This window comes from Ovis aries, chromosome 19, assembly GCF_016772045.2.
Source record: "Ovis aries strain OAR_USU_Benz2616 breed Rambouillet chromosome 19, ARS-UI_Ramb_v3.0, whole genome shotgun sequence".
NCBI lineage: Eukaryota > Metazoa > Chordata > Mammalia > Artiodactyla > Bovidae > Ovis > Ovis aries.
In genome coordinates, this window is record NC_056072.1 from 16,515,635 (window position 1) to 16,543,559 (window position 27,925).

Sequence of the window (27,925 nt, forward strand, 5' to 3'; positions counted from 1 at the left end):
ACTCATTCTTCAGTTACTAGAGTAGTATTACTCTAAAAATAAACTGATAATAAGGTAGACAGATCTTGTATCATAATTTTCTTTTCTGTAGGGCAAATACAACTCTGCTTTGGCTGACAAAGAAGAGAGCAAAGCATTGATTAACAGACAGGAAGCGGAGATTCTGGATCTCAAAGAAGCCCTGAAACTGAGAATACTCTCTGAGGACATAGAGGTAAATGTTAACACATCATGACTCTTTCTGCTTTTTTTAGTTGTCAATATGTTTATGTGTATATTCATGAATAAATTATAAGACTTTTTAAAAGGAGTAAGTCATAATTAGGACCATTTTCCCTAAGGTAGTTACACAATTGGTAGATAACACTAAGCTTGTTATATTTTGTTCAGTTGATTTATCTTCATTCATTTGTGCTAACACCATGCTAAGTTCTTGTAACTGACCCTCTTCTGAAAAGGAAGCAGAATGGAAATTACCCTTACTTGGATGTAGTGGCAGCAACAGGGAGCAAAGGAAGGGCTGATTAACCTCAGAGTGGCTTCTTGTGTTTTAGCTAAAACAGATTTTGTTTTGTTGTTGATGTAAATGTATTTTTTTAAAAATTAAGCAGTACTGTCATGTGGTTCAAACTTCAAAATATATAAAACAATATCCTCACGTATCCTTCCAGAAATATTTTTTGGTTAGTCCTGTATACCTTGATGGAGCCTACTATGTATACTGCTTTGTGCTTGCTTTACAAATAGTTTTCTTGCTACCCTTGAAACAAATTCAACGAGTATTTATTGAACCCTCCTGCCATACAACCTGTACTTGTTTTGCATTTGGGAATAGAAGAATGATTGAAACACAGTTATTTACCACGAAGCATGCAGTCTAGCTTAAGAGGTAGATGTGTTATGAGGTAATAAAAGACTTGGGAGCCCAGAGAGGAAGCAGTTATGCCTGGAGAATTCCTAAGAGCTTCCAGAAGGAGATAGTATTTGTACAGGACTTTGCTAGGGAGGGAAGCATGGCAGTTGTGAATGTTTGTGGAGGATCCCCATCAAGGGGAATAGTTAGTTGTGAGTGGCTAGAGATGCAAGAGCTTAGGCAGAGTAGTTTCCCGAAGGAGAACTATAGTGACCCAGGAATCGCTCTGAAGTCAGCAAAATGCAACTTGAAATAAGAATTATTTTTTGATGTTATAACTGGTGAATATTAAGACTTGAAGATATGCAGAGAAAGAGGATTACTTGAACTTTTGGTGAAGTTTAAGTTCAGCCTTTTGGGAGGTGATCTAGTAATAAGATGTAGCCTTAAATTTTTTGCATATGCTTCAAATTTGCACAGTTAGAAATTTAGCCTAAAGTAATCATCTAGATCTGGAGAGGGGCATGGCACCCCACTCCGGTATTCTTGCCTGGAGAATCTCCATGGGCAGAGGAGCCTGGCGGGGTGCAGTCCATGGGGTCGAAGAGTCGGACACCACTGAGTGACTAAGCACAGCACAAAATAATCTAGATATGAGAATAAGATGCATATGGTAGTGAGAAATTCAGATCAATTGAAATATTGAGTGGAGGGTGAAAAGATACAGCCATAAGATGAAATAGAGCCCACTCAATGAAAATAATATACAGTAAGTCACCTACATATGAACGAGTTCCGTTTCAAGAGTGCATTTTTAAGTCCAACAAAGATTTTTTGGCTGTGCTGTGTCTTTATTGCTGCATGTGGCTTTCTGTAGTTGCGGCGAATGGTGGCTGCTCTCTAGTTGCGATGCTTGGGCTTCTCATTGCAGTGGCTTCTCCTGTTGCAGAGCCCGAGCTCTAGGGTGTTTGGGCTTTAGTAATTGTTGCACATGAGCATCACTCCTGCCCTTACACTTGCTTCTGGACATCCTGGGCTTGAAATAACGATACGGTACTACTACCGCTATATACAGTAGTTTACAGTGAAGTGCACAAAAGCACAACCACTTGCAGCGGATGCACACGTGTGACAATGCATGCCCGACGCCTGAACTGACTTCCACGATTGGACGTGCAAGTATGCATCTACACCTTTGACTGGTCACAACTTGAAGGTTCATATGTAGGGAACTTACTGTCATAAAAATAAGTATATGGGGAGATATTGTGATCTATCAAGTATATGTGTGCATACTATGATGTATATGTAATATTGTATGTTTAACGTATATGTAATATACACTATTATACACACACATATACATGCGCAGGGCTTCCCTGGTGGCTCAGACGGTACAGAATCCATCTGCAATGTGGGAGACCCAGGTTTGATCTCTGGGTTGGGAAGATCCACTGGAGAAGGGAATGGTTAACCACTCCAGTAGTCTTGCCTGGAGAATCCCATGGACAGAGGAGTCTAGCAGACTACAGTCCAGGGGTCTCAAAGAGTTGGACACAGCTGAGCAAGTACCACTTTCACTTTCATACATGCACATTTGGAAAGTTAGGTGGAACAGATTCTGCTCTAATTTGGTAGAGATTACATACACTGTGGACATAGGAATTGTGCATGCAACCTCTGGGACTTCTAATTCTCTCTGCCATTTTCTATCAAGCTGCTCCCCTGAAACTTTGATGGCCTGTGATGCTCTAACACAGTTAGCTGAGGGGTACTTGTCTTTATAACTGTTTACCCTCCCATCTATAGAATCTATTGGAGAGACAACAGGTAAACTAGAGACCAGTGCCTGGAGTCCTCCCAAGGCAAGAGAGATCAGCTTTGATTACATGGGGGTGAGGGGAGAGAGGAGCAGAGAGCAGTGAGACTTCAATCTGGGTACTTAAATGAATTTACTGTAATATTTATCTCTAGACCTGATGGCTTAAATATTAACTGCTTGGTTTGTCTTATAATGGATTAGCATACAAGCCAAAAAAAAAGTTCTCACTTAAAGTTCTCATTTAAAGTTCTCACTTTCCTAGCACTTTAAAAATCCTGCATAGTAATGATTTGTAAATTGATACTGGAGCGGCACAATTAAGAGGGTCTTCTTCCGTGGGCCTTGTCCCCTAACAGAGGGACATGCTCTGCGAGGATCTGGCTCATGCCACTGAGCAGCTGAACATGCTCACCGAGGCCTCGAAAAAGCACTCAGGGCTTCTGCAGTCGGCCCAGGAGGAGCTGACCAGGAAGGATGCCCTCATCCAGGAACTTCAGCACGAGGTGAGATGCAGGGGGAGCATTACTCAGGACAGGCGTGGCGGCGGGGGAAGCAGGGCTGCATGGTGGTCACGAGGTCACCACCTTGGGTAATTCTCCACGTTCAGAAAAGCAGGCTAGCAGGGTGTGTAGGTGGGCTCTTAACAGCTTGCTTCTTTGTGTTCAGACTTGCATGGCTGTCCTCCTACCCACCCTCGACCCTTGACACATGCCAGCAAGTTCTGACTACTGTGGCAGAAGGTTATGGCAGACTTCCATCCTCATTTTTGGCTATTGTGGTTTTATATTTTGTAATTTTCCTCAGATGACCATGTGATTACTTGTGAAGCTTAAAAAGAAAGTTTCTTTTAAAGTGGAAATAATTTCAAATTATCAAACAGGTCATGAAAAAAATAACTTAAGTAGTCCATTTCCACATGCCCAGGGAAGTTTGTCTATTCTAATTGGATCATGTCCCCATGTTATTGTCCAATTTGTAACCTCCTGTTCAATTTTCCCCAGCTAAACCAAAAGAAAGAGGAAGTAGAACAGAAGAAGAATGAATATAACTTCAAAATGAGGCAACTAGAACATGTGATGGATTCTGCTGCCAATTATCCCCAGGTACTTGTCATAAACAAGAGTGCATTTCAGGAGGAATAAGCGATTTTGTGAACGATGAAAGCTGAAAATTGCCAAGACTAGCTTTGTCTTTACAGAAAAAGATTGTCACAAACACCTTCTCTGTTTTTTTGTTTTTGATGAAAAGGTACCAGTGTTTTATTTGTTTAACTTGGACAAGAATTAGGATAACAAACTATGTGTGGCCTGTGTATTTTCTTCATGGGTGGCATATACATTTACCATCTTTCATTTACCGATGAAATCTTTGTAACTACTTCGTCAGGTATTTGGATGAAATTTGATTTTATTTTAGAGCCCTAAAACACCACCACATTTTCAAACACATTTGGCAAAACTCCTGGAAACGCAAGAACAAGAGATAGAAGATTGGAGAGCCTCTAAGATTTCTTTGCAACACCTTATAACAAAACTCAATGAAGAGAGAGAAGTCAAAAATGCTGAGATTCTCAGGATAAAGGTAACTGGGTAAATTTTTTTCAATGAATTTAATGTTGCAAAATAAGCAGTATCTTTCATGGTGACTGAGGATCCACAATTCAAAAGAAACAAAACTGAAGTGTAAGATGCAGAAAAGTTTTCCTCTCAGCCCAGCTCCAAGCTACCTGGTTTGCTGTCCCTGAAGGCTCTGGGTGTAGTCAGTTTCTGAGAGCTTTTCAGTGCATCTGTAGCCAGGTGTTTAAACACAGTCTCCCTGTCCCTTTTTTTTTTTTGCCTTGTGATGGTGTCATATCATATAGGCTGTACCAGCTACTCTCATGACAGTGCTGTGAGACTTTCAGATCTTTGCCAGTTAATAGCTGGAACACATTATCTCATATTTTTTAATTTGTGCTTTTATTATTAGGAGTCAGATTGAGCATCTTTCGGTTTTTTGTTTCTATGAGCTATATCCTTCACCCATTTCTCTGTTGTTGAACTTTTTCTTAATGAGCTACAGGCGTTCTTTATATATTAGAGAGATTTGCTTTTGTCTGTGATAGTGAAAAAGTGCATTTCTCTTGTTTGCCATTTCTTTAAACTTCCTTCTAAGGTTTTTCACCTCACTTGTGGAGAGTATGGTTTTTGTGTGTGGGAGAGTGTGTTTAGGGCGACGTTAGGGCTGGAAGGTATGTGAAGGAGTGCCTGGGTAAGTGTAGTGTGGGTGTGGGGGGCGGCGGGTAGGGAGGGTGTGATGCTCCATAGAAGATTGTTTGTGAGCTCATCGCTCTGCAGTGAGTATTTGTTTTAGAACAAAATTACCTTACTATACAAATAGGATAGAGGGGATCGTTTTTATTACCCTGGTTGATACAATCTTGGTACTTAGAAGAAATTGGGTCAGGTTAAAAGAAGTAAAAAAATAGATAAGCAGAAGTAAATCAAAATGGTTGCTCCAGGATTTAACCTGGTAGTCCAATGGTTAGGAATCCCCCTGCCAATTCAGGGCACACAAGTTGGATCCCTGGTCTGGGAAGATCCCACATGCTGCAGAGCAGCTAAGCCCACGCACCACAACTGCTGAGTCCATGCAACCTCGAGCCCATGCTCTGCAACAAGAGAAACTTCCACCATGAAAAGCCCAGGCACCGCAACTAGGGATTAGCTTCTGTTTGCCACAACTAGAGAAAGCCCTTGCCTAGCAATGAAGACCCAGGGCAGCCAAAAATAGACAAATAAAAAAGAACACTCCTTACAGACAAGTATTTATTTCTTCTGGATGGTTGTGCTCACGATTTTCAAGTTAGAATACAGTGAAGTATTTTGAGGCTGTGGCACATCAGTTTTTTAAAAAATTAGAATCTATGAAATAGAATATTTACCAAAGTAGGTAAGTTTTGTTCCTCTTTTTTCATAAAGGAATTTTGATGAATTTTAATTTTAATGTGATTTTTTTTTTTGGTGCCACACACAAGATCTTCCTTGCAGCATGAGCAATCTTTTGTTGTGTCATGCAGGCTCCAGAGTCCTTATGTTTAGTTGTGGTGGCTCACAGGCTTAGTTGCCCCATGGCATGTGGGATCTTTGTTCCTTGATCAGGGATCAAATCCATGCCCCCTGCAATGGAAGCACAGTCTTAACCACTGGCCCACTAGGGAAGTCTGATTTATGTGATATTGATAAAGGACTATGTTTAAGACAATAGGGGTGTGAAAATCAATCACATTCCCAGCCCCCAAGAGCTTCTTATCATCTCCTTTTTAATCCAGTGATATGCAGAACAGTGTTCAGTGCGTGGAGGGAACTTGAAACAGAATACCTGTCTTAATATGGCCTGGGGAGCAAAATCATGCCTGCTGTCATGTGTTTTCTGAAAAGACCTGATCTGATGTTTTTAGGAGCAGTTGTGTGAAATGGAAAACCTACGCCTGGAGGCTGAGCAGTTGAGAGAGAAAAACTGGCTCCTGCAAGGTCAACTGGACGATATCAAAAGACAGAAGGACAGCAGGTAAGAAAGAGCCTCAAGAACTCTGTGGGCTGGATCTTGGCCTGCCTGGGTACTGCTGAGTGAATGAAGTCGGAGTAGGTTTCACAGCATGTGTGATGTTTCTCGATGATCCAGGAGCTGCTTCATCAGTTGCTTCTCCATCAGGTCTCATGAGGGGGTTTTCCAGAGATGGAGAAGGTCGTCATGATCTTGCTGACCCTGATGACCTTTTTATTGCTGTAGAGCTGTTGAAATTAATTTCAAATGTGTGAAATAAATAGTTGAACCAAACTGTCTACTTGTATCTGAAAGAGGGGATGGAGCTCAGGGAGCATATACATCAACAAGACAAGGATCAAGGTTCTGCCTGCAGAAAAAGAATTTCCTTGGTTTTGCTTGATGGCTTCCAGTGGAGAGAAAGCTTCTGGGAAGAACTTTAAACAGCGGTGTTCTCTTAGGTCTGGGTAGGGGGGTGTGTGTGTGTGAGTGTGTGTGTTGGTTTTGACTCAGGCAGTTTTCTAGTTGTATCTGCTAATGGCCCAGCATTTTGTCAGGGGCAGCCACAACTGGGCTATGTCCTCTCTGTTGCTTGAAAGTCGTGTGATATTGGACTAAACCTGAGTCTTTAGCACTGAAAGCACGGAGTCCTAACTACTGGACCACCAGGGAGTTCCTCCTAGATGTTTCTTTCAAGTTTTAGTGAGCAAAGGAGATGGTCATTTTGTTAAGCGTCCTCTTCTAGGGATTTACCTTCCCCTTCTGACTGATTCTGATGTAGGCGGCTCATAGTCTGCTCACCTAGTTTCCATATGCTCCACCCCCATGTCCAGGCATATTAAAGAAAAGCATTGTACATCGTATACTGTCTTTTATCAAGAGTTAGTTTAAGCATGAAACACAGAACATTTTCAGATCATTTATAAAACCACAATTTAAAATACTTCATAGCCTTGTGTTCCTTATATGAGGAGCCATACAGAACCTCCTTCATGAAAGATTAGAAAAAAGTTACAGCCCAGGGGTCAGCCTGTTTGATAACTGATGTTTCATTGGAGCAGTCAGATTCCTGCATTCAAATACCACACCCCTTGGCATTGTTGTATGTGCAGTACATGTGAAATTGATACTTGAATAAATTTGACAGTGGTTTCCCATCCTCCCTTCCTAATCTATGTAGCAGACAGAATCATTCAGACAGTCAACAGCTGAAGAATGAACAAGAAGAAGTGATCAAAGAAAGACTTGCTAAAGTATGATTTTTTTTTTTACATAATAGTTGTTTTCCTTGTCTGAGACATGCTTTTATAGTTAACGTTCATGGTTATATATTTTAGAAATCATTTTATTATTGAAATTTTGCCTTTTTTGTATTCCCACTTAAGTTTGATATTTGCCATCATTATTTGGCTATAGTTGAAAATTGAGAGTGAAGTAGTCTTCATGCGTAAATAGTAAGCCTGTTGTTCACATAGAGTTCTCCATTTAGAAGCAAGTATCCTATTTGAAGCATTAAAGGGCACAGTACATGTGTGTATTTGGGATTATGGAAAGGGATATTCCCCCCATTTTTTTGTATTTGAAGTATAGTTGATTTACAGCATTGTGTTAGTTGCTGGTATACAGCAAAGTGATTGTTATATCTATATGTGTATTCTTTTTCATATTCTTTTCCATTGTGTTTTATTATAAGATACTGAATATAGTTCCTATACTATACAGTAGGACTTTGTTGTTTATCTGCTTTACACATAGTAGTCTATATCTGCTAATCCCAAATTCCTAATTTATCCCTCTCCCGCTTTCCTTTTTGGTAACCATAGATTTGTTTTCTATGTCTGTAAGTCTGTTTCTGTTTCATAAATAAGCTCATTTGTATCATTTTTTTTAGATTCTATCTATAAGTGATACCATAAAATACTTGTCTTTGACTTACTTCACTTAATATGATAATCTCTTGGTCCATCCATGTTGCTGCAAATGGCAGTATTTCATTCTTTTTTATGACTGAGTAATATTCCATTGTCTATGTACCATATCTTCTTTATCCATTCCTCTATTCATGGACATTTGGTTGCTTCCAGGTCTTGGTTATTGTAAATAGTGATTCTATGAACACTGAGGTATGATTGTATTAAAAAGGATGTTGCTTTTATTATTATTTTATCATTTATCAGTATTTTATTATAATATTTTGTTATTATCATGGTTTTATTGCCATGAGTGAACTGATTACTTTCAGTTTTCTGTTTAGCAATGTTAAGAACTTAAGCCATTTTCTCCTTTTCTTTCTTTAATCCTCTTATAGAATAAATTGGTGGAAGAAATGCTGAAAATGAAAGGAGAGTAAGTACACTCTTGTAATTCAAGTTGTTGTTGACCTTTTCTTTATTAATACCAAGCAGTATTCCTCTAAAGGAAGAAATAATTATTATAACCACAAGGTAAGAAAATTCTTTCCTTTCTGTAATAGTGAACATAGTATGTGAACACAGTAGATGGTTACAAAATTCTTGCCTTAAATGCCTCTTGCTAAAGGGGTCCCTCATGTGAAGCCATTAAAAATATATATGCATCTTAAAGAAGTAAGTGCCAGGAAAACTTAGTTTCCCTGGGGCAGTTGATGGGTTTTCGCTTCTTGAACAGTGTAACCAATGAGAACCGACCAGATTTCCTTCTCACTGCATTTAAACCGCTGAGGCCCTCTCAGACCCAGAGATGGATACTCTGAATTCTTCTGGTCTTGACTTTGGGTCTCTTTATATGTTCTCTATGGACATAATTTTATTTTATTCATATAGTTTCATCTTTTAACTTATGTAATCTTATAAACTGCCTCAGTTCAGTTCAGTTGCTCAGTCGTGTCCGACTCTTTGCAACCCCATGAACCGCAGCATGCCAGGCCTCCCTGTCCATCACCAACTCCCGGAGTTCACTCAAACTCATGTCCATCGAGTCGGTGATGCCATCCAGCCATCTCATCCTCTGTCGTCCCCTTCTCTTGCCCCCAATCCCTCCCAGCATCAGGGTCTTTTCCAATGAGTCAACTCTTCGCATGAGGTGGCCAAAGTATTGGAGTTTCAGCTTTAGCATCAGTCCTTCCAGTGAACACCCAGGGCTGATCTCCTAGGTGTTCTTTTCAGAATGGACTGGTTGGATCTCCTTGCAGTCCAAGGGACTCTCAAGAGTCTTCTCCAACACCACAGTTCAAAAGCATCAATTCTTTGGTGCTCAGCTTTCTTCACAGTCCAACTCTCACATCCATACATGAAATATAGCCTTGACTAGACAGACCTTTGTTGGCAAAGTAATGTCTCTGCTTTTCAATATGCTATCTAGGTTGGTCATGACTTTCCTTCCAAGGAGTAAGCATCTTTTAATTTCATGGCTGCAATGACCATCTGCAGTGATTTTGGAGCCCCCCAAAATAGTCTGACACTGTTTCCATTGTTTCCCCATCTATTTCCCATGAAGTGATGGGACCAGATGCCATGATCTTCGTTTTCTGAATGTTGAGCTTTAAGCCAACTTTTTCACTCTCCACTTTCACTTTCATCAAGAGGCTTTTTAGTTCCTGTTTTTCTGCCATAAGGGTGGTGTCATCTGCATATCTGAGGTTATTGATATTTCTCCTGGCAATCTTAATTCCAGCTTGTGCTTCTTCCAGCCTGGCGTTTCTCATGATGTATTCTACATATAAGTTAAATAAGCAGGGTGACAATATACAGTCTTGATATGTACTCCTTTTCCTATTTGGAACCAGTCTGTTGTTCCATGTCCAGTTCTAACTGTTGCTTCCTGACTTGAATATAGGTTTCTCAAGAGGCAGGTCAGGTGGTCTGGTATTCCCATCTCTTTCAGAATTTTCCACAGTTTATTGTGATCCACACAATCAAAGGCTTTGGCATAGTCAATAGACTGCCTCATTCTTTGCTAAACATAATAAAGGGTATTTTTTTAATCAAGTTCAAAATAAATAAACCAGTTGGTACTAACAAAGTGATGAAACATTAGAAAGCTACTGTGTGCTCTGAATAGAATAAATCTCATCAGGAACAGAGGTTCTCCAACATTTGAAATACCATGTACCCTCTTGCACATTTTTGGAGTTGACTTTAAAATTTTTCATTGTAAGTTTAAATTATTGCAAAGGATAGAAGTTTGAGCACAGAAAATAATGATATTTAGAAATAAAGCTCTTGCTGATTTCTTTTAAAAGTTATCCAAATTATTTGATACTTTCTCTCCATTTAAAAAATACATGAAGAAATTCCTGAATCTGTAATTTTACATTGTTCCTTTTTCCTTTGAAATTATTTCCATTCTGTTCCCATGCAGAATTATATGCTAATTTAATATAGTGTTTGGAAAACTTTTAGTTGATGGCCCAGTCATATAACTTAGCAATGAAAATATGTATGGAAATTATAAGTAATTTGTAAAAGTGGATCATATTCATATGGTTCTGAGTATTATATTTTTTATGGATTGGGTATTCATTATAATTATTAAAGTATCCTGAATTTATTGTAAATTTTTACAAGTAATTATTATACTGGTAAAATTTTCTTGGAACTTCATCACTGAATGAATTTTATCTTAATGCTTTTTCTTTATTTAGCTCATTCTGTTACACTTAATTTTGGAATCAGACAGTATTCACTATCAGTTCTAGTCTTACTTTTTTTTGATCTATTTATATAAATGTTGAGAAATCTTATTCACATAGTAACTAAATGGCAATGGAAGAAGTTTTGTTAGAATATTTTTATTCAATTATTTAAGCTAGTTCAGGTTAATACGCCAAAACTTACATAGTGATTTCTCATCAAAAATTCTTTTTAATGATCAGCTGACAAAGACCACTTAACTTGTTAAAGTTTTGTTACTCAGTTGTTGAGTCATTTGCTTCATAGAGTCATATACTTAACAGAGTATAGATTTGGAATGGAGCTTTGTTCAACTCTTTTATCTACATATGAGCAGTTTGGCAACTGGTTCCCAGCCAGTTCGTTGCAGGGCTAGGACAGCACTCTGGATCACTTACTGGCTCTATGATAATCCAGCTGTATAGTTTGTAGAAGTGTAGCTATTTTAGAAATAATACCCAATTGAGACCTTCTAGTTAAAAAGAATGAAAGCATCTAAGCTGATATGTAATTTATTTCATGATCTAGTAACCAGGAATCTCCAGTGATACACTGTCCCTGGAACTATAGGAGCCCAAACTGTGGCAAATGACTCAGTCTTCAGAAAATGGCACACACAGTTTTATCAGTCCCAACTGAGATGTTTTTATTTTTTTATTATTATTATTTTTTTTTTAGTTTTTTATTTTTTTAATTTAAAAATCTTTAATTCTTACATGTGTTCCCAAACATGAACCCCCCTCCCACCTCCCTCCCCATAACATCTCTGTGGGTCATCCCCATGCACCAGCCCCAAGCATGCTGTATCCTGCGTCAGACATAGACTGGCGATTCAATTCTTACATGATAGTATACATGTTAGAATGCCATTCTCCCAAATCATCCCACCCTCTCCCTCTCCCTCTGAGTCCAAAAGTCCGTTATACACAGCTGTGTCTTTTTTCCTGTCTTGCATACAGGGTCGTCATTGCCATCTTTCTAAATTCCATATATATGTGTTAGTATACTGTATTGGTGTTTTTCTTTCTGGCTTACTTCACTCTGGATAATGGGCTCCAGTTTCATCCATCTCATCAGAACTGATTCAAATGAATTCTTTTTAACGGCTAAGTAATACTCCGTTGTGTATACGTACCACAGCTTTCTTATCCATTCATCTGCTGATGGACATCTAGGTTGTTTCCATGTCCTGGCTATTATAAACAGTGCTGCGATGAACTTTGGGGTACATGTGTCTCTTTCAATTCTGGTTTCCTCGGTGTGTATGCCCAGCAGTGGGATTGCTGGGTCATAAAGTAGTTCTATTTCCAGTTTTTTAAGGAATCTCCACACTGTTCTCCATAGTGGCTGTACTAGTTTGCATTCCCACCAACAGTGTAGGAGGGTTCCCTTTTCTCCACACCCTCTCCAGCATTTATTGCTTGCAGATTTTTGGATCGCAGCCATTCTGACTGGTGTGAAGTGGTACCTCATTGTGGTTTTGATTTGCATTTCTCTGATAATGAGTAATGTTGAGCATCTTTTCATGTGTTTGTTAGCCATCCGTATGTCTTCTTTGGAGAAATGTCTATTTAGTTCTTTGGCCCATTTTTTGATTGGGTCGTTTATTTTCTGGAATTGAGCTGCATAAGTTGCTTGTATATTTTTGAGATTAGTTGTTTGTCAGTTGCTTCATTTGCTATTATTTTCTCCCATTCAGAAGGCTGTCTTTTCACCTTGCTTATATTTTCCTTTGTTGTGCAGAAGCTTTTAGTTTTAATTAGATCCCATTTGTTTATTTTTGCTTTTATTTCCAGAATTCTGGGAGGTGGATCATAGAGGATCTTGCTGTGATTTATGTCTGAGAGTGTTTTGCCTATGTTCTCCTCTAGGAGTTTTATAGTTTCTGGTCTTACATTTAGATCTTTAATCCATTTTGAGTTTATTTTTGTGTGCGGTGTTAGTAAGTGATCTAGTTTCATTCTTTTACAAGTAGTTGACCAGTTTTCCCAGCACCACTTGTTAAAGAGATTGTCTTTACTCCATTGTATATTCTTGCCTCCTTTGTCAAAGATAAGGTGTCCATATGTGTGTGGATTTATCTCTGGGCTTTCTATTTTGTTCCATTGATCTATATGTCTGTCTTTGTGCCAGTACCATACTGTTTTGATGACTGTGGCTTTTAGTAGAGCCTGAAGTCAGGCAAGTTGATTCCTCCAGTTCCATTCTTATTTCTCAAGATTGCTTTGGCTGTTCGAGGTTTTTTGTATTTCCATACAAATCTTGAAATTATTTGTTCTAGTTCTGTGAAAAATATGGCTGGTAGCTTGATAGGGATTGCATTGAATTTGTAAATTGCTTTGGGTAGTATACTCATTTTCACTATATTGATTCTTCCGATCCATGAACATGGTATATTTCTCCATCTATTAGTGTCCTCTTTGATTTCTTTCATCAGTGTTTTATAGTTTTCTATATATAGGTCTTTAGTTTCTGTAGGTAGATATATTCCTAAGTATTTTATTTTTTTCGTTGCAATGGTGAATGGAATTGTTTCCTTAATTTCTTTTTCTACTTTCTTATTATTCGTGTATAGGAATGCAAGGGATTTCTGTGTGTTGATTTTATATCCTGCAACTTTACTGTATTCATTGATGAGCTCTAGTAATTTTCTGGTGGAGTCTTTAGGGTTTTCCATGTAGAGGATCATGTCATCTGCAAACAGTGAGAGTTTTACTTCTTCTTTTCCAATTTGGATTCCTTTTATTTCTTTTTCTGCTCTGATTGCTGTGGCCAAAACTTCCAGAACTATGTTGAATAGTAGCGGTGAAAGTGGACACCCTTGTCTTGTTCCTGACTTTAGGGGAAATGCTTTCAATTTTTCACCATTGAGGATAATGTTTGCTGTGGGTTTGTCATAGATAGCTTTTATTATGTTGAGGTATGTTCCTTCTATTCCTGCTTTCTGGAGAGTTTTTATCATAAATGGATGTTGAATTTTGTCAAAGGCCTTCTCTGCATCTATTGAGATAATCATATGGTTTTTATTTTTCAATTTGTTAATGTGGTGAATTACATTGATTGATTTGCGGATATTGAAGAATCCTTGGATCCCTGGGATAAAGCCCACTTGGTCATGGTGTATGATCTTTTTAATGTGTTGTTGGATTCTGATTGCTAGAATTTTGTTGAGGATTTTTGCATCTATGTTCATCAGTGATATTGGCCTGTAGTTTTCTTTTTTGTGACATCTTTGTCAGGTTTTGGTATTAGGGTGATGGTGGCCTCATAGAATGAGTTTGGAAGTTTACCTTCCTCTGCAATTTCTGGAAGAGTTTGAGGAGGATAGGTGTTAACTCTTCTCGAAATTTTTGGTAGAATTCAGCTGTGAAGCCGTCTGGACCTGGGCTTTTGTTTGCTGGAAGATTTCTGATTACAGTTTCAATTTCCGTGCTTGTGATGGGTCTGTTAAGATTTTCTATTTCTTCCTGGTTCAGTTTTGGAAAATTGTACTTTTCTAAGAATTTGTCCATTTCTTCCACGTTGTCCATTTTATTGGCATACAACTGCTGATAGTAGTCTCTTATGATCCTTTGTATTTCTGTGTTGTCTGTTGTGATCTCTCCATTTTCATTTCTAATTTTATTGATTTGATTTTTCTCTCTTTGCTTCTTGATGAGTCTGGCTAATGGTTTGTCAATTTTATTTATCCTTTCAAAGAACCAGCTTTTGGCTTTGTTGATTTTTGCTATGGTCTCTTTTGTTGAGATGTTTTTAAAAAGCAACAAAGAACTGAATACCAAGCCAACAGTGGTGTAGGCAGTGTTTCTGGAGTTGCACTGACTTCAGTGATGCCATCATTGATTCTTTCCGTTCTTCTGTGTTTGGTACCCTTGCTTGTGACCTCTTGGCTGCAAGATGGCTCCAAACAACATACACAGGAGGATCACAGTTTACAGTGTGGTGGGTTCGAAAGGACTTTACCAGGGGGAAAATACTCACAGGAGAGCTCAAGATTTTGTCTCCTTAGCCAAAATTAGTATGCCTGCAGGGCAAATTGAGAAAACCAGTATCTGGCAGTGGCGTAGAGATAACCACGCTCAGCTCAGACCAGTTATTTACTAGTTTTCGGGAACTGGGTGTGCTTGTCCTCTGCCTTTCTTCTCCCAAACTGAGTTTTTATAAAAATTAAATGGGTAGGGAACTGTAGTGTCTGTCATGCCACAAAGCATTTTCATCAAACAAAAGCAAAATTCATAAGACAAATGCAGAACAGCTCCAGGTGAATTAGGAAAGCATCAGTGCCAGCCCCACACTGTCCTCCTGAGTTTCCACGGAATGTAGTCTGAAAACACTGCCCTAGGAATTGTTGGCTTTAAATGATATATTCTGTGTATTACGTCATTTAAATTATCAGTGTTGTATTCCATATGCATTGTAAAACAAATAAAAAGTATTTGTTTCTTTGGGAAGGTTATAGGATTAAGTTAGTTTTGTGAAATTCTGTATAATTTTTAGGTAATCCTTTTTTCTTTCCCTTTTGAACACTTAGTTGTTTTGAACAGTTTTTCTTCAACTTTTTTCTTTATATTGGAGTATAGTTGATTAACAATGTTATGTTAGTTTCAAGTGTATAGTAAAGTGATTCAGTTATACATGTTTCTGTTCTTTTTCCAATTCATTTCCCATTTAGATTATTACACAACATTGAGCAGAGTTCCTATGCTATACTGTAGGCCCTTCTTGGTTACCTATTTTAAATACAGTGGTGTGTACATGTCCATCCCACACTCCCCGTCTATTTCTCTCTTGCCACCCTTTCCCCCTGGTAACCATAAGTTCATTCTTCAAGTCTATCAGTCTGTTTCTGTTTTATAAGTAAGTTCATTTGTATAAATTTTTATTTTTATTTTTTAGATTCCACATATAAGCAGTATCATAGGTTATTGGTCTTTCTCTGTCTGGCTTATTTTACTCAGTATGACAATTTCTAGGTCTGTCCATGGGTAACACTTCTTTTTAATGTTTATTTGCAAGTGATAGTTGCATAAAGGGCATATCCTTTAAGAAATGACTACTCTCCCATCGTCTGAGAACCAGTTTTTGAAATCAGAAATGATTACTCTAAGGGGCACTGAATAAATCTTGCAGACTCTAATAATACTTAAATAACAGTTTCCTCCAAGGGCTACATCTAAAAATCTGCATTCTAACTTTTTGTTGTATAAAAAAATGGATTATGGAACTTTGCAAAATGTAAGTTTGGGGTAAGCAAGCATTAAAAAAAAAGCTTATATTACTATCTTCCTGTTCTGTCAGAAGGGGAAGACTGAATATTAGTGATACTTTCAAATCAAACTCCTGGGCTTGGGTGACAAATGTCTGATTTGAGTACTGTCTTACACTTGTGTCCCTTTGGAATATTATAACTCGATAGTTCCCATTACAGCCTGGAGCAGCTCCAGAGCACCCTTCAGAACAAAGAGACTGAATACGTGACGATGACTGAGGAAGTCAAACGAGTCAGAATGTTGGAGTCTAAAGCATTCCAAGAAAAGCAACAACTGAGATCAAAGTTGGAAGAGCTGTATGAAGAAAAAGAGAGAACATGCCAGGTGCATTTCTGTGTTGGTTTTTATGAACAGAGCCGATCAGCATAAGGATGCTGGCTGCGATTGGGCACCCTGTAGTTGAGAGTTGCTCAGAGCATGTAGAGATGTGTGGTCATGAAAGCTGGGAGCCTGGGCTCTGTCTCTCCCTCCCTCTTCTCCTGGAAGGCATGCAGTAATGTTATTTTATTTTATTTTTTTTTTTATTTTTTTTTTTAGTACTGTTATTTTAAATGAAAAATTCAAAGCAGCTCATTTTTACCTTCCCCGGATTGATTTCCCTACAGGAGATGGAAATGTTAAGGAAACAGGTGGAGTGTCTGGCCGAGGAGAATGGAAAGTTGGTGGGTCACCAAAACCTCCATCAGAAGATACAGTACGTAGTGCGGTTGAAGAAGGAAAATGTCAGGCTTACTGAGGTAAACACCTGATTGTTCTAAATAAGCTCATTCTGATTTTTAAATGATTATTTAATTAAAGTTTAATTATTGAATCACTTAACTGCTTGGAAAAAAATTGGCCATTGCTAGTCCAAGCGTAATTTGGTTATCATACCCATGAGATTCTTGTTTACTGTTAAGTAGTTTATCAGTGGAAATTTAAACTTAATGAATGCTGAGAATACTTCTTACTGTAAGAATTAGAGCCTAAATTTTTTTTCTTTTCTTTTCCTTAAAAATTACCAGGAGTCAGAAAAGTTACGTGCTGAAAATTTATTTTTAAAAGAAAGGAAAAAGAATGAGCCATAAAGATCCAGATCAACTGCCTTCCTTGTTGGGAGACTTTTTTTTCCCCTTTTATAAAAGTAAGAGCTACCCATGCCTACTTAGTAGAACTGAATTAAGAGCCATGACTATTAATGGTGTATGTGGGGGCGGCGGGGGGGAGGGGTGGCTGACCCTCAAGTTTCTGAACACTGCATTTGTAAATACCTGTGGCAACTGGCAGTCTGCAGTTAGAGGCTGCCATTTCAAACCTTTTAAGTCACCTATAAATATTGGAAAACCTTTTCCTTTTTAAAATAAAAGCCTGTAACTGAGGCTTTACAGGGAAACAGGGATGTTGGCCAGATTTAATTTTTTCCTTCTATACTGCCATAATCTCCTTTGAATCTTGCATCAGAAACTCTAACAATATACAGGGGTTTCAAAACTTCCAGTGAAGTTAGTGACTCGCAGTGTGTATGGATAGCAAACTTGTTAATATAGATTATTTTTATATTCCTTGAAGTGTTCTCAGGAGCCTTTTTTGTTACTGTAAATATGGCCTTTTTAAAAATATAATAAAATACTTTTAAAATATACATTTTAATAATGTAATTTATAGTGTTCATTCATCATATACTTATTGAGTATATATACTTACTGAGCAGCTACTATATGCCAGGCACTGGTCATCAGTGATCAAAGCCAACAGAAACCCTGCCCTTATTACAGGAAAGAATTGACTCCATGTTGGATCTGTTTCTTTCACTTTAACCTTTGCTTCCTGTTAGTTTTGTTCACTGAAAGGATATTGTCCATACATAATAGCTTGCCTCAGAGAACCCTGTCCCTCTGGCCTGAATGTTAAACCAAAATGCCTTTGTTCAGGATCTTGTCTACCTGTGGATGACTACAGAAAGGAAGGAATTAACACATCCAGGGCTGGCCATTCCAGGAGATATTTGCCAGAATAATGGCCTTTTAACTTTACTTCTTCACCTCCCCCACTCTCTGTTCTATAAAAAAAACCTGGCATCCAGACCCTGATAAGATGGTTGCTTTGAGACATTAGTCTACCATCATCTCAGTCTGCTGGCTTTCCAAATAATCATATTCCTTGCCTCAACACATCATCTCTTGGTTACTTAGTCTGTCATGCAGCGAGCAGAACAAGCTTGGACTCTGTAACACCCTTAAAGAACTTCTGTGTATCAGCACTTTTTATTTATTGGGAGTAACCGACTCGATGGACATGAGTTTGAGTAAACTCCGGGAGTTGGTGATGGACAGGGAGGCCTGGCATGCTGTGATTCATGGGGTCGCAAAGAGTCAGACATGACTGAGGGACTGGACTGAACTGAACTGAATGTTCCGTTTTGTAGACAAGCCACATTTTATTTACTTACCTCTCAGCAGACATTTTGTTACCAGACCAAACTTGGGTTAGCTCACCCACATCTCCGTATGCAATAAAGCCAATCCACTGACACCAGGTTGTGGTGAAGAAAGGTGTAGCGTTCATTGCAGGGCACCAACTCCCCTACAGATTTCAGCAAAGCATTTTTAAAGGTAAGGTGAGGGAGAGGTGTCCCAGGGTTTGTGGTCAGTTTGTGCCCCATTTTCTGATTGGCTTTAGAAAAGGCAGAGGAACCAGAGATCAAATTGCCAACATCCACTGGATCATCGAAAAAGCAAGAGAGTTCCAGAAAAACACCGACTTCTGGTTTATGAACTATGCCAAAGCCTTTGTTTGGATCACAATAAACTGGAACATTCTGAAAGAGATGGGAATACCAGACCTCCTGACCTGCCTCTTGAGAAACCTGTATGCAGCTCAGGAAGCAACAGTTAGAACTGGACATGGAACAACAGACTGGTTCCAAATAGGAAAAGGAGTACGTCAAGGCTGTATATTGTCACCCTGCTTATTTAACTTCTATGCAGAGTACATCATGAGAAACGCTGGGCTGGAGGAAGCACAAGCTGGAATCAAGATTGCCAGGAGAAATATCAATAACCTCAGATATGCAGATGACACCAACCTTATGGCAGAAAGTGAAGAAGAACTAAGGAGCCTCTTGATGAAAGTGAAAGAGGAGAGTGAAAAAGTTGGCTTAAAGCTCAACATTCAGAAGACGAAGATCATGGCATCTGGTCCCATCACTTCATGGCAAATCAATGGGGAAACAGTGGAAACAGTGGCTGACTTTATTTTTGGAGGCTCCAAAATCACTGCAGATGGTGACTGCAGCCATGAAATTAAAAGACGCTTACTCCTTGTGTTAGGACCAAACTGGAGCCAAGATAGGCTCTAAGGGGCAGGCTAAGGTCTGAGTTTTAGTCTCTAGGAAAGCTGAGGCACTGGGAACTCCCACAGGCAGTGTAGCTTGACCAATCAGAAGAAATCCCCGTAGCCCCAGCCTGAGCCAATCAGGAATACCGCACTGGCGCCAGTCCAGATGGGGATGCCAGGTTTAAAAGTCCCGTGGGTGCCTACGGTTTAGCCAATCAGCTATGCTGTTACAGGAATAAAGAACCATCTGTATAAAAGTAAATATGATTCAGAGCTCAGGGCTCTTGTCAAGACTCCACTGCGCTGAATGAGACCTGAGCCCTAGCTCGAGCTAGCAATAAACGCCTTTGTGCGTTTACATTGCTGTGGATGTCTTATTTTCTCAGTTTTGGGAAATCGGACTTTGGGCATAACATTTGGGGGCTTGTCCGGGATCTCTTTAACTGGGAAGAATAACTCCCTCCTGGCAGAAGGGGTATCCTCACTTAGAGGAAAGGTATCCGAACGCCGGTGTCAGTTCTGGTCAGGGGCGGGTTAGTCGCCCTAGCTAGCGTAAGGCCGAGGCCCAGCAGACGCACTGGAAAGCAGCTGGCTTTGCAGGGGAGAGGGAGAGTGCTGCTCCCTCGATCCCGAATCTGGTGGGCAGTGGACGCCCTTCAGTAAGGTAACTTTAGGAGGCGAGAAAACTCAGGGGGCCCAAAGGAAACCTAGTGTTGTGTTCTCGGCCGACGTCTGTTTGTCCTCCGGTTGTCGCGTCTTTTTGTGTGCCGGCATTGTCTCTGCTCTTGGTGTGTTCCTTTTGTTTCCTGTAATTGACCCTGTGATTATGGGTCAGGGAGCTTCTACTCCGTTATCCATCATGACTAACCACTTTTCTGATTTCAAATCTAGGGCACAAAACTTATCATTATTGGTGAAAAAGAGCAGGTTGATAACTTTTTGCTCTTCTAAATGGCCCTCTCTTAATGTCAGATGGCCGCCAGAGGGGACTTTTAGCCTGCCTACCATCCAGGCCGTTAAGGAAAAGGTGCTCGCTCCCAGCCCTTCTGGACATCCGGACCAGACACCCTACATCTTAGTCTGGCAGGATCTGGTGGAAAATCCACCAGCCTGGCTGAAACCCTTCATTCCCCCTTCCCCCACTTCATCAATTCCACAGGTATTTGTCGTGGAGGCATCTAAAGGGGAAGAGCATAAAGATTGCTGTGGCCGGGCAAAGCCAGTACTCCAGGAATCCTCACTATATCCTAACCTAATTGACCAGGAAACCGATCTCTCCCCACCTCCCTATGTACACCCACCTTTACTCGCTCAGGTACTGCAGATATCTTCCAGAGGAACACAAAGAGACGCTGAACCTTTGGCCCCAAACAAGGAAGGGGGCCCTGCTCAAGGGATTTGAGGAAGGACCAGGGGGGTCCTTGGCTTGGCAGACGATGGTAACCCAGAGGCCCCCACCTCAACAGTCCAGGTGTTCCCCGTTCGGGCGGGGCCGGCCCTCCCAGACGGAGAACGAATATACCAATACTGGCCCTTTTCCACTAGTGATCTGTATAATTGGAAAACTCAGACCCCTTCGTCCTCAGAAAAACCCCAGGGCCTCATTGACTTTCTAGAATCTATCCTATTCACTCATAGCCCCACTTGGGATGATTGTCAGCAGCTGTTACAGGTGCTCTTCGCCACAGAAGAACGCGAACAGATTCTGTCGGAAGCATAGAAAAACGTTCCAGGGGTAGATGGAAGACCCACCATGCAGCCTAATTTGATTGATGAGGGATTTCCACTGACGCGACCTCACTGGGATTTTGAGTGCGCTGAAGGTAGGGAGTGTCTCCGAGTGTACCGCCAGACTCTTATGGTTGGCCTCCGAGCAGCCGCCAGGAAACCAATGAATTTGGTCAAGGTAAATTTGGTTAGACAGGAACCGAGAGCCCGGCAGCCTTCCTAGAGAGGTTAATGGAAACTTTCAGACAATACACCCCCATGGACCCACAGGCCGATGAATCACGCGCGGCCGTTATACTAGCATTTGTGACTCAGGCAGCCCCAGACATCAGGAGATAGTTGCAGAAAATAGGCTAGGGGAGCAATCAATACAAGACCTAGTGAGGGCGGCAGAAAGGGTTTTTAATAATAGGGAGACTCCCGAGGAGAGGGAAGAACGGATCAGACGGGAAGAAAGGGAATATAGGGCCGAAGAGAACTGGAAGAATCAGAGAGAACTGGCTCAGATTCTCTTGGCAGGGACCAGACGGGCCCGATCCCCAGGGAACTAAGGACACCAGGGTAAAGGATAAAGGGAGACCAGCCAGGCAGGCGCTGAAAAAGGACCAATGTGCATATTGCAGAGAGCAGGGACATTGGAAGAATGAGTGTCCTAAAAGAAACGGAGTAGGGGGACCGCCCAGGAGAGAGGCACCCTCCCCGGGAGCCCACCTTTTATATACAGGAGAAAATAGTGATTAGGGGAGTCAAGACTCGGCACCCCTCCCCGAGTCCTGGGTAACTGTGGAGGGGAAACTGGTCAGCTTCATGGTAGATACGGGAGCCCAGTACTTGGTCCTCAGTCGCAAAGAGGGACCGATGTCCAAAAAGACTAGCTGGGTACAAGGAGCCACTGGGACAAAACGATATTGCTGGACTACTAAACTTAGTCAGGTGGACTTAGGGACCCAGCAAGTGTCTCACTCCTTTCTAGTGATACCGGAGTACCCAGTACCCTTGCTAGGAAAGGATCTGTTATCCAAGGTCGATGCGCAGATCCACTTCACCCACGGGAGGATATCGGTTACGGATGGGACCGGACATCCAGTTCACATCCTGTCCCTCGCACTGGAAAATGAATACCAACTGTACCAGCCGGGACCCCCCCTCCTCCCCCGGCTGTGGACCCTACCGTGCAACCTTGGATTCAAAAATATCCTTTGGCCTGTGCAGAAACGGCAGGGGTAGGACTAGCGAAACAGAGACCCCCCCCGACCCGTTATTGTTGAACTGAAAGCGGATGCCACCCCTATACGGGTGAAGCAGTACCCCATGAGTCAGGAGGCCCGACGAGGAGTCGCGCCACACATACAACGGCTCCTGAAGGCAGGAATTCTCAGAAGGTGTTGATCCCCATGGAATACCCCCCTACTACTGGTGAGAAAGCCTGGGGGAATGGATTTTAGGCCAGTCCAGGATGTTCGTGAGGTCAACAAGCGGGTGAGTGACATTCATCCCATGGTCCCCAATCCGTACACTCTTTTGAGTGGCCTGCCGCCGGACTGTGTCTGGTACACAGTTCTGGATCTGAAAGATGCTTTTCTCGGTTTGCCTCTGGCCCCTAAAAGCCAAGAGATCTTCGCTTTTGAATGGGCTGACGAGGACAGCCAAACCACAGGACAGCTAACCTGGACTCGCCTCCCACAGGGATTCAAAAATTCACCAACATTGTTCAACGAGGCCTTGGGTGAAGCCCTCCGTGAGTATCGGGCTGATCACCCCGATGTGCTGTTGCAGTATGAGGATGACCTTATGTTGGCTGCTACTACCCAGGGGGCATGCCTAGAGGCAACAGGTGACCTCCTCCAGACTGGGGACATTAGGATACAGGGCTAGTGCGAAAAAAGCCCAAATAGCTAGACAGGAGGTCCCTTACTTAGGGTATAAGATAAAGCAGGGGCGGAGATGGCTAACACAGGCCATGAAGGAGACTATTTTGCAGATCCCCGAGCCAGCAATTCCCCGCCAGGTGAGAGAGTTTCTTGGGACTGTTGGGTACTGCAGGCTGTGGATCCTGGGGTTCGCCGAAAAGGCCCGGCCACTATATGAAGGAAGTAGGGAGAGTAAAAACTGGACTTGGACAGAGCCAATGAGACAGGCATTTCAAGAACTCCGGCAGGCTCTGCTAGAAGCCCTGGCCCTTGCTCTCCCTAACCCATCTAAGCCTTTTCAACTGTTTGTGGATGAAAAACAGGGAGTAGGAAAGGGAGTCCTGACACAACAATGGGGGCCTTGGAGGCGACCCGTAGCCTACCTCTCAAAAAGACTGGACCCGGTGGCCGCTGGGTGGCCACCCTGCCTCCGAATCACTGCAGCCACTGCTCTCCTGGTCCATGATGCCGACAAGTTAACCTATGGACAGCGGCTCCTGGTCTACACTCCCCATGCCATTGAAGGGATTCTCAAGCAGCCACCGGGTAAGTGGATCTCCAATGCCTGCTTGACCCATTACCAGGCCTTGCTGCTGGATACCCGCCGGATACACTTTCAGACGCCCTGCTTCCTGAACCCGGCCACTCTCCTGCCCGCCCCGGAGCAAGACGGCCCCTTCCACAATTGTGGTGAGATATTGGCAGATGTGGCAGCCATACGGAAAGACCTAAAAGACGTGCCCTTAAAAGACAGTGAACTAGTGTGGTTTACAGATGGAAGGAGTTTTGTGAGAGACGGACAGAGAAGGGCAGGGGCAGCAATTGTTGATGACTCAGGAAGGGCTATCTGGGCTGAAGCTCTGCCCCCTGGAACATCCGCTTAAAAAGTAGAAGTAATAGCCTTGATACAGGCACTGGAAAGGGTGGAAGGAAAAAAGGTCACCATTTATACCGACAGCCGGTATGCATTTGGCACAGTGCATATTCAGGGCCCAATATATAAAGAGCGGGGGGTTTTGACAGCAGAGGGAAAGGAAGTTAAAAACTTACCTGAGATCCGCAGACTCCTAGCAGCAGTCCGCCGGCCTCTAGCAGTGTCCATAGTACATGTCCTGGGGCACCAAAAGGGAGAGGATATCAAGGCTCGAGGCAACGGTGCCACCGATGTGGCAGCTTGCGAGGCAGCTGTCAGAGACTGCAAAGCCAACATACTGACTGTGGGATTGCCACCCCCGGGAATGGGAACCCTGCCCCCGACTCCCGGGTACTCCTCCTCTGATCTGAATTGGATTCAAGAAAATACCAAACGTCCTGTGAGTGGAGACGGATGGTATCGGACCAAAATGACAACCTGTTGCTTCCGGCTGACTTGGGTCGACACCTTTGCACGCACCTATATCAGACCACCCATCTAGGGGAGAAAAAGACTCTAGCACTTCTACAGACAGCGCGTCTGCGGTTTCCCCAACACAAGACATAGTCCGTGCCTGCAAGGCGTGCCAGATGATGAGATCAGGAAAAGGACAGCATACGAGTATAAGGTACCGGGGAGAGAGGCCAGGACAACAGTGGGAGATAGATTTTACGGAGGTAAGGCCAGGCAAGTATGGGTACCGTTACCTGTCCTGGTTGATACTTTCTCTGGGTGGGTGGAGGCATACCCCACTAAGAGGGAAACAGCAGTAATGGTGGCTAAAAAGCTCCTAGAGGAGATAGTGCCTAGGTTTGGGCTGCCGGTAACTATTGGCTCTGATAACGGACCTGCTTTTGTGAGTCAAATTGTTCAGGGAGTGGCCTCAGCCCTGGGGACCAAGTGGAAACTGCATTGCAAATACAATCCCCAAAGCTCAGGGCAGGTAGAAAGAATGAATCGGACTCTAAAAGAAACTTTGGCAAAACTGGCAATAGAGACTGGCAGGGACTGGGTGACTCTCCTTCCCTTCGCTCTCTTCCGAGCGCGTAATACACCCTACAAGTTGAACCTGACCCCCTTTGAAATTGTTTATGGGGGTCCCCCTCCCGTATGCCCTACCTTTGAGGGAAAAATCAAGCCGCCTCCTTCGTTGCGGCAGTTCCAAGCTATACTGGCTTTAAGCAAGGTGCATGTGCACATCTGGACTTTGGTCAAAGAAATCCATGAAGGCCAAGGGAAGGGGACAATCCCTTCACACAACATTGGTCCGGGGGACTGGGTTTGGGTCAAACGACATCAGTCCAAAACATTAGAACCCAGGTGGAAGGGGCCTTATGTTGTTGTTCTTACTACCCCCACTGCCTTGAAGGTCGACGGCATTGGGCCCTTGGTGCACTGTAACCACGTACGCCGTGCCACTCAAGACGAACAAGAGGCAGCCCGAGAAGAGTGGAAGGTGACACCACATCTCTTAAATCCTCTAAAATTGAAGCTCATCCGGCAGCAGGTCCCAGACGAATCGCTTTGATCCTCCTGATAGTGGCCTACTACGTTCCTGGGACAGCCAGCCACAACCCGCACCAGCCTGCCAAAATCACCTGGACACCTCAGAACAGACTGACTCGGGAGGTACTCAATTCGACCACCGGAATTCACCCCCCAACACTTGGTGGCCGGATCTGTACTTTAGCCTGGGGAAACTGATCCACAGTGGTTGGGAGGGAACATGGCTGAGGGACTACGGATTCTGGGCATGCCCTGGACACGTGAAAAACAATTGGGGAACTTGCGGGGGCCTACAACATTACTTCTGTAAGTCTTGGAGCTGTGTGACCTCCACTGACGGGGCAGCAAAATGGGAGGTGGGGAACCGGGACTTGGTCAACTTTTTGTTTGTCTATCCCCTGCCCTATCCCCTAGACATAATCGAAGACAGAGCCCGGAACACACCCTGGCACAAGATTGATCAGGTGAAAATAATATTCGATCAGGAGTTGGCTAAGCAGGCGAGGTCTTGGGTTTCCGGGTTATCTTGGGGTTTCCAGCTCAACGTCAGGTGGCCCGGCCCATACCCTGGAGGGATTTTAGTTATTAGCCAGACAGTGGAACCCATCCGGATCCAAAGTGTAGGCCCTAATCAGGTCGAGAATCCAGGCCCACAGAAAGTAACTAAGGCATACCCGACTCAGAGGGCTATGACACTGAGCCCTACGCCCTTTGTCTCCCGACCGGGGAACCAGAACAATGAGACAGAGGCCCCTGGCTCCTCGACCCCCATCCCTGACTCAAAAACGTCAGACCCATTATGGACTCTAGTTAAGGCAGCCTTTACAACCTTAAATCAGTCTAACCCAAATGCAGCTAACTCCTGTTGGCTCTGTTATACTCTCTACCCTCCCTTTTATGAAGCAATAGGCTTAAATGTTTCTTACAACCTGTCCAACAGCACAGATCCACCTCAATGTCACTGGGGAGAACGTAGGGTCGGTCTCACTATGAGAGAAGTTTTGGGAAGGGGACTTTGCTTAGGTAAAGTTCCACCTAAAAAAACTCCCTTGTGCGCCCAAACGGCCAATCTCACAAGATTAGATAAAACAAAATGGATTGTGCCTGAGGCAGGTGGATGGTGGGTCTGTTCACATACCCACGCTGACTCCGTGTTTACATGCATCAGTTTTTAATCAGAGTAAAGAGTTTTGTGTATTGGTGGCTGTAATGCCCAAAATCTTATATCACCCTGAAGAAGTTATGTACAACTATTGGGCTGGGGAGACAACAAATCAGTTGGGAGGGAGCAGAGTTATGAGAGAGCCCATCACGGCCATCACATTAGCAACCATGTTCAGTCTTGGGATTGCCGGAGCAGGAACTGGGATAGCTGCCCTGTCTCTCCAAGGTCAAGGGTTCACTTCCTTGCGGGCAGCTGTAGATGAAGACATTACACGGATAGAAGAATCAATTAGTCACCTAGAAAAATCACTAACTTCCCTGTCCGAGGTTGTCCTACAAAATCGAAGGGGGTTAGATCTGATTTTCCTACAACAAGGGGGAATCTGCGCGGCTCTGGGAGAAGAATGTTGTTTTTACGCAGACCACACCGGGGTAGTAAGAGAATCTATGGCCAGAGTGAGGGAGGGGCTAGCCCAACGAAAAAGAGAGCGAGAGGCCCAGCAGGGATGGTTTGAATCCTGGTTCCAACAGTCAACGCTGATTTCCACCCTGGTGGGCCCTCTCATAGTGCTATTATTAATACTCACCTTTGGCCCATGTATCCTAAATAAGCTTGTAACCTTTGTAAAACAGTGTATCAATACCGTCCAGCTATTCATACTCAGGCAACAATATCAGGCCTTGTCCCAAAATAAAGAGGAAGATTCCTCTATATGATCAAAGGACAGGGGGGAATGTTAGACAAAACTGGAGCCAAGATAGGCTCTAAGGGGCAGGCTAAGGTCTGAGTTTTAGTCTCTAGGAAAGCTGAGGCACTGGGAACTCCCGCAGGCAGTGTAGCTCGACCAATCAGAAGAAATCCCCGTAGCCCCAGCCTGAGCCAATCAGGAAAACCCAGCCCGCGCCAGTCCAGATGGGGATGCCAGGTTTAAAAGTCCCGCAGGTGCGTACGGTTTAGCCAATCAGCTATGCTGTTACAGGAACAAAGAACCATCTGTATAAAAGTAGATGTGATTCAGAGCTCGGGGCTCTTGTCAAGACTCCACTGCGCTGGATGAGACTTGAGCCCTAGCTCGAGCTAGCAATAAACCCCTTTGTGTGTTTGCATTGCTGTGGATGTCTTAGTCCCTCAGTTTTGGTAAATCGGACTTCAGGCATAACACTTGGAAGGAAAGTTATGACCAACCTAGACAGCATATTAAAAACCAGAGACATGACTTTGCCAACAAAGGTCCATCTAGTCAAGGCTATGGTTTTTCCAGTGGTCATG

The 27,925-nt window shown here is 42.6% G+C and overlaps 1 protein-coding gene across 5 annotated transcripts in view; it reads left to right on the forward strand.

Moving 5' to 3' along the window:
- The window catches only part of KIF15 (kinesin family member 15), a 68,766-nt gene extending 41,004 nt beyond the window's left edge, over positions 1 to 27,762 (forward strand). For 2 of the 5 annotated variants that reach the window (XM_012099496.4, XM_042236556.2), the window contains exons 26-35: positions 92 to 214; positions 3,032 to 3,178; positions 3,677 to 3,778; positions 4,092 to 4,256; positions 6,115 to 6,224; positions 7,381 to 7,453; positions 8,509 to 8,546; positions 16,278 to 16,443; positions 16,725 to 16,856; positions 17,124 to 27,762. In XM_012099496.4, coding sequence (XP_011954886.1) covers positions 92 to 214; positions 3,032 to 3,178; positions 3,677 to 3,778; positions 4,092 to 4,256; positions 6,115 to 6,224; positions 7,381 to 7,453; positions 8,509 to 8,546; positions 16,278 to 16,443; positions 16,725 to 16,856; positions 17,124 to 17,186 — 1,119 coding nt within the window. In that variant the 3' untranslated portion in view covers positions 17,187 to 27,762. Of the gene's footprint in view, positions 1 to 91; positions 215 to 3,031; positions 3,179 to 3,676; positions 3,779 to 4,091; positions 4,257 to 6,114; positions 6,225 to 7,380; positions 7,454 to 8,508; positions 8,547 to 16,277; positions 16,444 to 16,724; positions 16,857 to 17,123 lie in introns of those variants that run through there. The other 3 variants (XM_015102297.4, XM_042236555.2, XM_027958082.3) reach the window with 2 other exon arrangements.
- The last annotated feature ends 163 nt before the right edge of the window (positions 27,763 to 27,925 follow it).